The sequence below is a fragment of the Pinus tabuliformis genome, chromosome 6, assembly GCF_031772625.1.
Source record: "Pinus tabuliformis cultivar Carrire ecotype Pingquan chromosome 6, CPIR1, whole genome shotgun sequence".
Lineage (NCBI taxonomy): Eukaryota > Viridiplantae > Streptophyta > Pinopsida > Pinales > Pinaceae > Pinus > Pinus tabuliformis.
In genome coordinates this window covers 1,401,751,767-1,401,763,795 of record NC_142292.1, presented here as the reverse complement: position 1 = coordinate 1,401,763,795, position 12,029 = coordinate 1,401,751,767, and the positions used below count along the sequence as shown (strand labels likewise).

Genomic DNA, 12,029 nt, shown 5'->3' with positions numbered 1-12,029 from the left:
TAGGAGTTTACAACTTTTGATCCATCAAGAGCCAAAGGGCCTTATGGGCAGACCTACCTGCTTGCCAAAGTATGCAGTGCCAATCTAATGAGCTTTTGTTGTTAACCCACACTTTTGATTGATTCATTGAGAGCATAATGCCTTTATGTGCATGTCACAAACTTACCTGCTCTTCAAGGTTTGTAGTGGCAATTTAATGGACTTTTACTGTTAATCCGCCTTTCTCCAGCAACTATGTTAGACACTATTGGGAAGTGTGGTTTGGAGAGTTTCCAGGTTATCTGGACTGTATTGAGTCAAATTGTGAGTGGGTAGACTGTGATAATTGAAAACTCATTGTGGATACCCTAAAAAGCATAAAGTTACAATTCAATCTTGAGCTTTGTGAGTTTAAATTCCAAATCCATCAATTATGATAATCATCTTTCTTTCTATTAAAGTTATGTTCTTTTACAGCCTTGCAAGTTTCAGAATAATGAGTGTTTCATTTCGTTTGCCCTTCTTGGTTGCAGGTGAAGTATGAGGGTACGTTCTGGCGTTTCAATATCTACATTTTGGAAGATGGCAGACCAGATATCTCTTTGAATGCCTTGAGATATAAAATCTGTGATCGTTTTAAGTTAGACATTAATTCCGGTTTTATTATCACTTACATAGACGAAGATAATGATATTATTGATATGGTGGATGAGGATGAATTAATTGATGCTCTGAAACAGAGACTGAATCCTCTTCGTCTAGAGGTATCGTTTACTGGCCAGAAAGATGTGGAAGCTACCACGAGATCTTCCAATGAAACATCCACTCTCCAAAAAAATCCAATTCCTAAGGGGAACAATCAAACTTTGAATTCAATAAGCACATGTTTGGATGAAATATTAAAAAAATTATCTGAGCTTCTACAAAAGACACAGATAAAATGTGTTGAGGATCCATTTCTTAAATATGCTGCACCTATGCCAAAGATGGCAGGAAAAATGGACAGTTTTAATAAGGATGTGGCTACTGCTAGCTCCACCACAGAAGGGTGCCAGGATTTGAAGCCATGCAGTGACACCCAGGCTAATAATGGCACAACTCATACACTGAATGGACAAGAAGATGGAAATGATTGCAAGTTTCATGCTGGTTGTCATATTCTTCCTGGTCCTTCAGCACGCAATGATTGCAAGTTTCACGATGGTCGTCATATTCTTCCCGGTCCTTCAGCACGCAATGATTGCAAGTTTCACACTGGTAGGCATATTCTTCCTGATCCTTCAGCACCTCCCCTTTCTATAGAGACTCACTATAATCACTATTGTCATCATGGACTTGCGAATCTTTCAGGTCCTACAGCATCCCCTGTCCCTTTAGACGTTTCTGGTAATCGATTGAGGATAACCACAAGGCCTTCCAAGATGACATTTCAAATCTTCCACAATGGAGTGCAATGTGATGGTTGTGGAATGAGTCCCATTGTTGGTCCCCGTCACGCATCCAAAATGTAAGTGATGTTAATACATTACTGTTTATGTGCTATGGATTTAATGTCATTTGTAAAAGAACTAATATATAAATATGCATCTGCAGTAAGGATAACTACTCTCTCTGCCTTGATTGCTTCGTTGAAATGGGCAAGGATGATGAATACATAAAAATTGTTCATCCTTTGGAGAACGCCCCTCCAAAATTTCCCAAAGAAGTGCAGTGCCATGGTTCTGGAATGAGTCCAAATGCTTGTTCGAGCTTTTCTTCTAAAATGTAAGTAAAGTTGATAGATTAAATTGTGTTTGCTTATTTATATGATTTCCCATTTAGATGAATGCCATTAATAGAACTATTGTCTTGACTCTGGGCATGCACCTGTAGGAAGGATGACTATGATCATTGCTATGATTCCTTCTATAAAATGGGCAATGAGGATCAATACAGAGGAGTTGGTTGTGCAGAAGTTGCAAATTGCTTAAGAATAGCCCATCATTATGATTCATGCAAGCTACAACACATTTACAGGGAAGGGTTAGCACACCAGGGAAAGCTGTTTGATACATGGGTAATGTCTCTATCAGAAGCATTTATATTATATCTGGTCTGCTACAATTTCAATGTACAATGCAATTTTGCTGATGCAAAATAGCCTTGTGCTTGTGGAAGTCCCCTTACTGTTCATGTAGCTAAAAAAGGTTTTCTTTCTTCTTTGCAGTCCCCAGTAGGAAAAATGTACTATCAATCACCAGGAAATCTTAATTTTTGTTCTGTTAAAGATGTTACTGTCTGTGATGGAGCTCAATTAGCTCCAGGGGCCCATTTTACTAAGATTTGGCGATTACGCAATTCTGGTACATTGCCATGGCCCCAACATACCCATCTAGTGAGAATTGGGGGCGCTGATTTAGGAGCTGGAAATGAAGTCAACCTGGAGGTTAGTGGGATATATGTCTCTTAGTTCTCCTTGTATATGCATTTACCTTGGGATGACAATGTAGTGCTAGAGTAGATATGAACTTTTGGCTGTTACAGGCCATTAAAGTACACATTGGATATTTATTCTTGGGTGTAATATATTTGAGAACTGTGCAATACAGATTCAGGAGAAGGGTTGTCCGGTGGATGAGGATTTTGATGCTGTCGTCCATTTTATTGCCCCTGTGGAACCTGGACTATATGTCTCACACTGGCGTTTGATGTTACCTTCCGGTCAAATCTTTGGGCAACCACTGTGGGTCGTTATTCAGGTGCGATGTTCTGTTAAGTGCTCTTATGTTGTAGTATTGTTTGCATGGTATAGATATTCGCCCTTTTGTTTTATTCTTTGCATTGTATAGAATTCGCCCTTTGTTTTATAACTAAATGAAATGCAAGTTTGCGCATTTTTTTTGGTCCATTGCATTTAGATGATTCCAAACATAGACCAAATAATTAATGATATCATTAATTATAATGATATTTTTGAAAATAATATAATCACAAAAGTTTTAAATCAGTGAAATTAGAAATATAAAAATGTTAATTGCATTTTAAAATGTGAAGTGTTATTATGGCTCGGGAATAAAGAGATGCTCCTGTGTGCAATACTAATAAACAAAATGAAAAAAAAAAACTCTGGTTATAAAAAACTAACTTTTAAGCAGAGAGATTGGCACCTATATGTTTGTTACACTTTTTACTTCCCTGGTGCTTAATAGGAAAAAGGTTAAATGGAACTTCTTAGAATTTCACTACAGCTATTAGTTATTAACGTCCTAGTGTAATCCTTTTTGTTTCAGAGTTAATAATTTCTCTTTGACACTCTTTATGACTGCTACTTTTTATTTCAGGTAGTAGAATCCTCAAAAGAGGGCTTCTTACCTCTTCCTATGAAGTCTGCCCTAACTATGAAGTATCCTGATGGAAATGCTGGATCATTTCAAGAGAAAAGCAAACAAAGATTATTTAGTGTGGATATTTCATGCCAGGAGTGTGTCTCACCTCATTCTATGAAGTCCGTCCAGACTACAAAGGATACCGATGCGAGAGCTGCATCATTTAGAGGGCAAAGCAAACAAAAATTATTTGGTATAGATATTTCTTTGAAGGATTCTGATGAAAACGCAATCTTGTTTGACGATAATATGAATCTCAAGCATCCAGATGTGGTCACGATACCTGATGGTACTTCCGTGATTGAACAATCTAGAGAAAAAGTATCTGATGTAACCATGCAGGACTTTTCTATTCCAGTCACAATACCTGATGGTTCTTCCATGATTGAGCAACATAGAGAAAATGCATCCGGTTTAACTGTGCAGGATTCTGATGTTCCTAACCAGCTGCAGGGAGTCAGCACAGATACTAGTTTTATGTCCTCCACTTTAAGAAGAAATACATCGCTTTATGTTCCTGTCCACAATGCTTCTAAACGGAACTTTAATGTGTGTGTGGGGGCTCCGTGTTTGCCGATGTCTGACACAAATTCATATAGTGGTAAATACCCAGAAGAGAGTAGGGTAATGGAGCAGTTCCATCGTTACGAACTTGAAACCATGGGTTCTAGTCAAAGGACACTGAATGCTGATATACCGAGAAGACATAACCATGATTTACAGAACACATCGGATGTTCTATGTACTGCAGCTGAGTGGAATGCACTGTGTGACGAACTGCATGACGAACTATTTAAATCGGGGTGCTATTATTTAAAGAGCAGATCGGATGTTCAATGGACTGCAGCTGAGCGGAATCCAATGTTTTGACGAACTACAAGAAATGGTAACTCGAAACTGTTTATGATTAATATTTTTAATTGGATTCAGCATTGGAACTGAGCTGTTTTTTTTGAGTTTTTTCTATTCTATATCATTTTTCAACGAGAAAATGAAGAATGAATAGATGAAAAATTGTTTGGTTATTTATTTCGACTCTGAATGTGGGCTTGCATGATTTGATATTTCAGGGCTTTTATGGCTTGGAGACAATGCTCGATAATGATGTACTGTGAAGGGAGTTGATTTGGATCTCTTAACAGCCAAAAGGACTGCTTCTTTGAAAGCGGTTGATCAATGGCTCGCCTTTTAGGTGTCCAGATTTAGGATGTGGTTCTCACAAGACTTATAGGCTCTCCAAACCTGGATCAAGTTTTAGTATTTTAGTGATTGAACTGTTGCAGATAGAGTTTTACTGTGGGATTCCCTTAGTCATACTTTCATCTTAGATACAAATGTGTGTAATGATTGATGAATGAATATAAAAATATGGAGGGGTTTTCTCTCAGATATTTTTGAATCAATATTGAATTTGGGCTCGACCCATCACATTATATGCATATTATAGCTAAGGTGTTTAGTTTAATTTTGCTAATATTATATGTGCACATGCACATACATGAAAACTGCAAATTTTTGTTTCTCTTGGTGAAATTAATTGAAATGGTTATGGTTATGTTGGAAAGTTTCACAAAAATAGTCAACCAAGCAATTGTGGAAAGATCGGTTTGACCCGCTTCTTCTATTACAATTCTAGCCCTACTCGTTCTTGCTTTAATGTCTTGTGCCACCCTATGATCTTATTGCTTTATTGTCTTGTGCCACCCTACGATCTTTTTAGGAAATTATCCCTAGCCTTCCACGATGGTTATTCTACAAAAGTACACTATTCTATATCCATTGAATTAAGAAATTTAACTTTGAGGATGTGTCATTAATGTCTTGTGCTATCCTTGATCTTTATAAGAAACACTCCCCAACCAACCACGATAGCTTTTACTAAGTACTATTCTATATCCATTGAATTAAGAAATTTAACTCTCTTAGGATGGGATAATCTATATATTACATTAAAAATCAATACGCATGCTAGAGTCAACTTTTTTTTTTTTTTTCAAAACAAAACCGAGGAACATTTATATTAATAGAAAAAAAATAGCTCGGAGTTCTAGATAAGTCTAGGAATGCACAAACATATCCAAGTGAAATTTCCCCTGCCCTTTTAGGACTGATGACAATATCGATGAGTAAAGCAAAACATTTATCACTATGGAGTGGATAAAAAGATAGATCCATGTAACAATTTGAATCAAGGTGTAGTGACAATTCTTTGAAGAGAGACCAACCCATATTGAAAAAGGTTAGTTGGGATTTGTACCAAGGTGGGTGGCATTATCACCATGAGCCTCAACCACTTGGGCTACGCCTAACAAGCATAAAGTATTTATGTTTTACTTGAATAAGGTTTGTATAAATTTACTATGCAAAGTAAATCTAACAAATTTAGCACTCTCCCTATTAATGGCTTAATGGATCTATAAGAAAAATGAGAGGATATATTTTATACTTTGTAATAGTTTTAACAATTGTGGAACCATCAATATCGTTGTGCAATCTTTATCGAGGGTTGGTGTGTAGCAATATGTAGAAATGTTTTCTCTCTTTTCATTACAATGATATATTGATATTTTAATTGTCCATTTAAGACTAATTTAAATCATCCCTATCTTATTTTAGAAGATTTTAGTCCAAAATTACTGCCAAGTTGACATTGAAATAGTCTAAAATCAAAACATTTAATATTTTAACCATTTTAAGCAATTTGAAGAGGGAAATCTTTGATGTGACTAGGGGTTTAACCCTAATTGTTATCTGCCACCAATGGCTTTCGCAAACTTCATCCTGAAAAATCCTCTCTCCCTAGCAAGGAAGAATTACTTCTCATTGGGACCTTGTGTGCCTTCCTTAGCTACAAGTGTCACATCCTTCAAGGATGTAGTGTTGCGAGGGAACCTTGGAGGGCCCTTACCTCAATACCCTCAAATCATAATTGTAAATTAAACCTTGATCCCGCCTAAACTCATAGATAAAGAAACAATAGAACAATTTCCATTCTATAAGGGAAATGGGTTAATATTGGGTCCAATTGCCTTTAGCCAAAGCTAGCAGATGTTAATCAATGGATTGCATGCCTTAAGAAACTAAATTGAAAGAAAGAAGTTTATATTTATCCTTGTTCCAAGGCTTTGTTAAAAGTGGAATTTGACCTAACAAAGGATAGATAATAGATTATTAACTTAGGGTTGTAGTTTTAGGGTAAATTTTGATTTTTCATGAAGACTTAGTCTCCAACATTTGAACTAGGGTTGAATTCTCTCTCCACTGCTTCATTCTGGGTGTAAATTTCATGTTACACTTTTAGGGTTATTGAAGATGCATTGAGTTAGTTCCACTTTAGGGGAAAATAAATAAAGCACATGTGCATTAGAACTTACGATTGAATCTATTTTAATATGAGTTTCAATAAAGGATGCATGAAAAAAATAAAGTTGGTAGCAAAAGAATACACTTGGACTCAAATGATAGATCATGAGTAGGTAGGCTTAAGATGTTGGGCATGCTGCAGAATGAGGCACATAGAAGTGAATTGCATGAAGACCTCCAAGATGTTAAATAAATAAAATGCATGACAATGAGATACAAGAAGTGGCAGAAAAGGCCTCAATCCATATTCTTGACATTATATTCATTTCAATAATGCAAATATATATTACATGATTGAAACCACCTCGTTTCTCTCACCTCAATACCTCATCAAGAAATAAAGTAGGAGGAGGCAAAATAGGAATCTAGAAACACACTTAGGATAACAACTATATCCTAGAATGTGACATACAAAGGTGGTACACTAGGACTTCACGATTGTATATGAGTAAGAGGCTAACATTCCCTATCTTAATTGTAAGTCCAAACAATAATGCCAACAAAGAAGTATTTCAAGAAGAAGAGGTAAGAGAGGGAGGGAGGGAAGAAGAAATACATTCAAGTAGTCTCTCCTTTGAACACTAGGCCGAGAAAACAAAAGAGCATGTGAGAGACTTTTCAATCTATAAAAAAAGATTATTTTTTCTTTAGAAGAATTATATACACTAGTATAGTTATAAATTAAACGGTTTGTGAATTTCATAGGCATCAATTCACAATAAACATCAAAACACTTACTCTATAATATATCTCATTATTCCAAAATTTAAAAAATCATAAAAATTAACTAAATTATACTTTATTTAAATTATTATTATTATTTGTTATATAAAGAATTAATGTATAGGTTAAATATATACATTTGACAAAAGATGTAATAAAAATTGTATTCCACTTTATCATAGAAATTCTTAATGTGTAAATAAATTTTGTTATAATACCATGAACCAATACCCAAACTTATTAATATCATATCCTAAAACACCATAACTTATTTTATAGTCATATATTTTATATATATTTAAATTTAATTAAATTCTATAATATTTTTTAATTAAATTAAAATACAAAAATACATAATAGTTACTTTTAAAATAAATATTTACTACTCATCTATTAATTATCAATAATTAAATTAAACTTCTGAAATCTTATTCCAAAACATATTTATATTAATAACTAAATAAATATTCTAAAAATTTTATTCCAAAATACACTCTTATCAATACAACAGAGGGTATTTACCGGTTGAAGGAAACTCTGAAAGGCTTGGCAATCTGGGATCTAGCTCGACAAAACCGAGATATAGTAGAAAGGAATGCCTTCTGGGAAATACGAGGAGGAGGAGAAGCCAAATTCTGGGATGAGAAATGGCAACAAAGAGGAAAAATGAGCAGAATTCAAAAAATCCAAAACATACAGGAAAAAATAGGGGATAATCGAAAATATGTCAAAGATTACTGGAAAGAAGATGAATTGGATGGAATTTGGCGGAAATGGATAAGACCAGAGGAATGGGATATCGAGATAGACCAAGAACAACAAGAAGCATTCATGGAAGAGGTGGATTCTAGGAAAATAAAAGCTAGAACGGGAAGGGATATTCTCAGATGGGGGAATTCCATGAAAGGATCCTTCACTGTTAAGGAGGCATACTATTTGGCAGACCAACAGGCGACTAACGATGAAAACCAAGACTGGAAGATCATCTGGGGCAGTAATTGGTGGCCGAAAATCACCTTATTTGCATGGCTAGTAGCTAAGGGCAAGATCCTGACTTGGGAAAAAATCCAAAAGAAAGGGTTCAGTGGGCCTTCAAAATGTTACCTGTGTAATATCGAAGTTGAAACACAAGATCACCTTTTAATCAAATGTGCATATACCAGGAAGCTATGGATCGAAACGAGAAGACTATTCCGGAAACCTGAGAGGCTCCCTAGAGACATAAATGAAATGATTTTTCAATGGCATAAGGAAAATTTTCAATGTAAAGTAGTTCGAAAAGCCTGGGGTCTCATTGCAGGTTTCGTGATTTGGATGGCTTGGAAAGAAAGGAACCGCAGAGTATTCCAAGACAAATCTAAAGATTTGGAAACAATATGGAAAAGAGTAGTGAACTTAACTAGAGAAACAATTCTGGTGGAAAAATGGGATGCGGATGATTGGAAAGCGGATCAGAATGAGGAGAAAATTATAAAGAAACTAAATTTGAATTATGAAATGGTGCATACCAAAAAAATCAGCAGAAATAGCACGAGAGCTCAAAGCTTAGACAAATTTGCATATCCCAGAGATAATTTTATGAAGTTGAATTTTGACGGGGCATCGAAGGGGAACCCAGGCAATGCCGGATTCGGAGGTATCTTCCGTGATAGTCAGAAAACCACTAGATGGATTTATGCAGAGTGGGGAGGGGAGATGACAAACAATGAGGCCGAGTTATGGGCGATCCACCAAGGCTTGAGAATCGCGATTAGAAATGGCTATAGAAATCTGGAAATAGAAGGAGACTCACAGATAGCAATAGAAATTCTGAAGAAACTTAACAACGGGAAGAATTGGGAGCAGATCACCACTAGTTGGAGAACTGCAGGGATTGTTCAAGAAATGGCTGATTTACTAAAAGGGATTGATTATAAAATCTTTAACCATGTGAAAAGGAATGGAAACCGAGCGGCAGATTTCCTCGCGAATTGGGGTTGTAAGGATCGAAATAGCAAAATTGACAATCAATGGAGAATGTTGCGACCCAACAGAGAATGGGAAGACCTGGCCGGTATCATTAATTATGACCATGAGCAAGCAACAAATGAGAATCGTAACATCCGTGCGACGGACAGGTGAGATGGATTGGAAATCCCAGAAATTAAATGATTGTCAGTCAAGGCGGGGGAGTGGCATAATGGGCAAGCAAGGTACATTACAGCAGAAGTGTGCGACGACAGTTAAGAAACAACCACCCCACAGCAAGATAATTAACTCAAGCGATCGGAGAGGGGGAAAGAACGGTATGTCAGAGTCCAGAAATGGAAATGAGGATCGAAAGATAATTGATAGGAAAGGCAGCAGGCAAAATAACAGGTGGCAGCGGAACGCTAAGTTGATAGGTAGACAGATCAAAGCAAGGAGGATTATAAACGGGCAGCAACGAAAGGAACGACGACGAGGAAACTTGTTTGGAAATCAGAGCGCGAAGGGAAGAAAGGTGGTGGAGAGTCGCACCAGAGAGAAATACAACCACCAAAGGAAATTGTGCCGAAACCTAACTGAGGACACCATGGAAACCAGGAAGAGAGCAAGGGCTGTAGAGGAATTGGAAGCCACGGAACGCAAAGACAGGGACAGAAAGGGCAAGGCGTTAGCGAAGGAGGAAACAATGGAAGAGATATACGAAATTTATGACGATTCTGAGGATGAGGAAGACCTGCAAGAACAAGGCAGGCGAAGCAAGGAACGAGGTGGAACCGTAGGAGGCTGGGATACCCAGCAAACCAGTGAAGAGCAGCAAGGACAGCGGGAGGAAAAGGTAAGGCAACGCGGCAGACAGAGGGGAGGCAGAGGCGCGGGTAGCAGGCTGGATTCGGGTAGCAGGAGAGGCAGAGGACCGCACAGAAACAGTGGAGAAAGGGGAGGAAGACAGGGGCAGAGAGGGAGACCTGTTAAAAGAACAAGACGATCGTTAGATAAGAAAATCCAACAAGCAGAAAGGGCTTACAGTCAGAATACTAACCCAAGAATCAGGAGGATTATCCAGAACATGGAAGAGGATTCGCTTCAGGCTCAGTCTGACTCAGAGATGGAAGATTGGGAGTTTTTACTCCATGACCCTGGCAATACTAGAGGCAGAATGTCCATATTTAAGCAGTCCCTGCATATCTACTGGGTGATGAAGAGATTATTGGCTAAAGCCTTGGAACAAGCTGCAACAGAGATGGCAGAACTGGCGCAAGGAGTCCCCAACCTAAGGAGGGAGCTGAGGATTATTCAGATTACATTGGAGATGCAAGAAAAGAAGCTGGAGGAAATTCAGCAAATGATAAGGGAAGGACAACAGGGTGCCAACAGGGAGACAAACCAGCGACCAACGACAGACGTTGTTTGAGTATAGATATGTATTAATTTTGATGAAGTTGCATAGTATAGATAATTATAGTTTGCTTAAAGTATTAGATGAGGAAAATCGCTATATGCATACAAGTAGAAATAGAAATATGCAAGTCTGTTTAGTTTATTTAGCATGGATAATCAGAATCTGGAACTTTTATTTTTGGTCGGATATTAAGAACTTTAGGTGGCTGAAAAACTTGGTTTCCCCAAGAGGGCGAGTTGAAGTCAACCAAATATGTACCGTTTTGTTTTTGATTTAAAGTAATAGAAAAAGAAGAGTACCACCGTAGCTTACAAAAAAAAATATAATTAGAACATTGAAGTTACATTCTTCCTAGCCATGATTATATATGCTATTAGTGAGGAAAAAGATGACTTCCCATAACAATTTTATATCCCAATTTTGTAACCAACCATTTTGTCAATTGAGTATATGCTAAATGATTGTGAGTGTTTAATGATAATCTCCTCCCCCAAGTTCCGGTATTTAATGACAATCTCGTTATTCAAGTTCAAATCTCATTGTGAGATGATGCGGATGCTCTATTATAGAATCACCTTTATACGGATTATCTTGAGTATGTTAAACTCTTCCTTAATTCTGCATCATTCTCGATCTCAAGGGTCCTGAGCTTATATCTCCATTCGACATCACGATGCCAAATAGCTCTGTTCGATCTAGGTTGTATCAAAAGTGTAGATGGTTTGGCGTCTTCTTAATAGTAACCTATGCCATCATTTACAGAGAATCTGCAGATGTAGATCGCTGAAAATAACAAATATGAAAAACTCTATCCACTGGGTTTCATTTCCGCAGATTTACTCACCATCACATGGTGTGAAGCTTGCAGATTTACTCACCATGTACCTGTTCAATGTGGTTGAACGCCTCATGCTGTGAATTATTCTCAAAGGCCAATGGCCAAGTGGTGGTGAAAGGATTATATAGATTTGCTAAGTGGCCTTCGAAATGACAATACGAGAAACAATAAGCGGAAACGTAGCTTAAAAAAGACTCCTTTCAAAGAATGTGGTTTTGACTTCATCCATTTTGGGCAACGAAAGGGGACACAACATCCAGGTTTGGAGTATATATGCAAGGCACAGATTCTTTGTGTTGTAGTATCCCTATCGGCAAGAAATATAGCAGATAGTTTAAGTAGATAAGGTCATTTGTGAATCCCAACATTGGGTGAGTAGATTTAGATAACATTG

General features: G+C 37.2%; 1 protein-coding gene across 1 annotated transcript; it reads left to right on the top strand.

Moving 5' to 3' along the window:
• The first annotated feature begins 234 nt into the window (after positions 1 to 234).
• Positions 235 to 4,652, top strand: LOC149263902 (protein NBR1 homolog). The gene is made up of 9 exons (XM_089392164.1): positions 235 to 303; positions 513 to 1,236; positions 1,330 to 1,486; positions 1,573 to 1,743; positions 1,852 to 2,035; positions 2,186 to 2,404; positions 2,568 to 2,717; positions 3,300 to 4,230; positions 4,415 to 4,652. The coding sequence occupies exons 1-8, from the start codon at positions 235 to 237 to the stop codon at positions 4,212 to 4,214; spliced, it is 2,589 nt and encodes an 862-aa protein (XP_089248290.1). The 3' UTR covers positions 4,215 to 4,230; positions 4,415 to 4,652.
• The last annotated feature ends 7,377 nt before the right edge of the window (positions 4,653 to 12,029 follow it).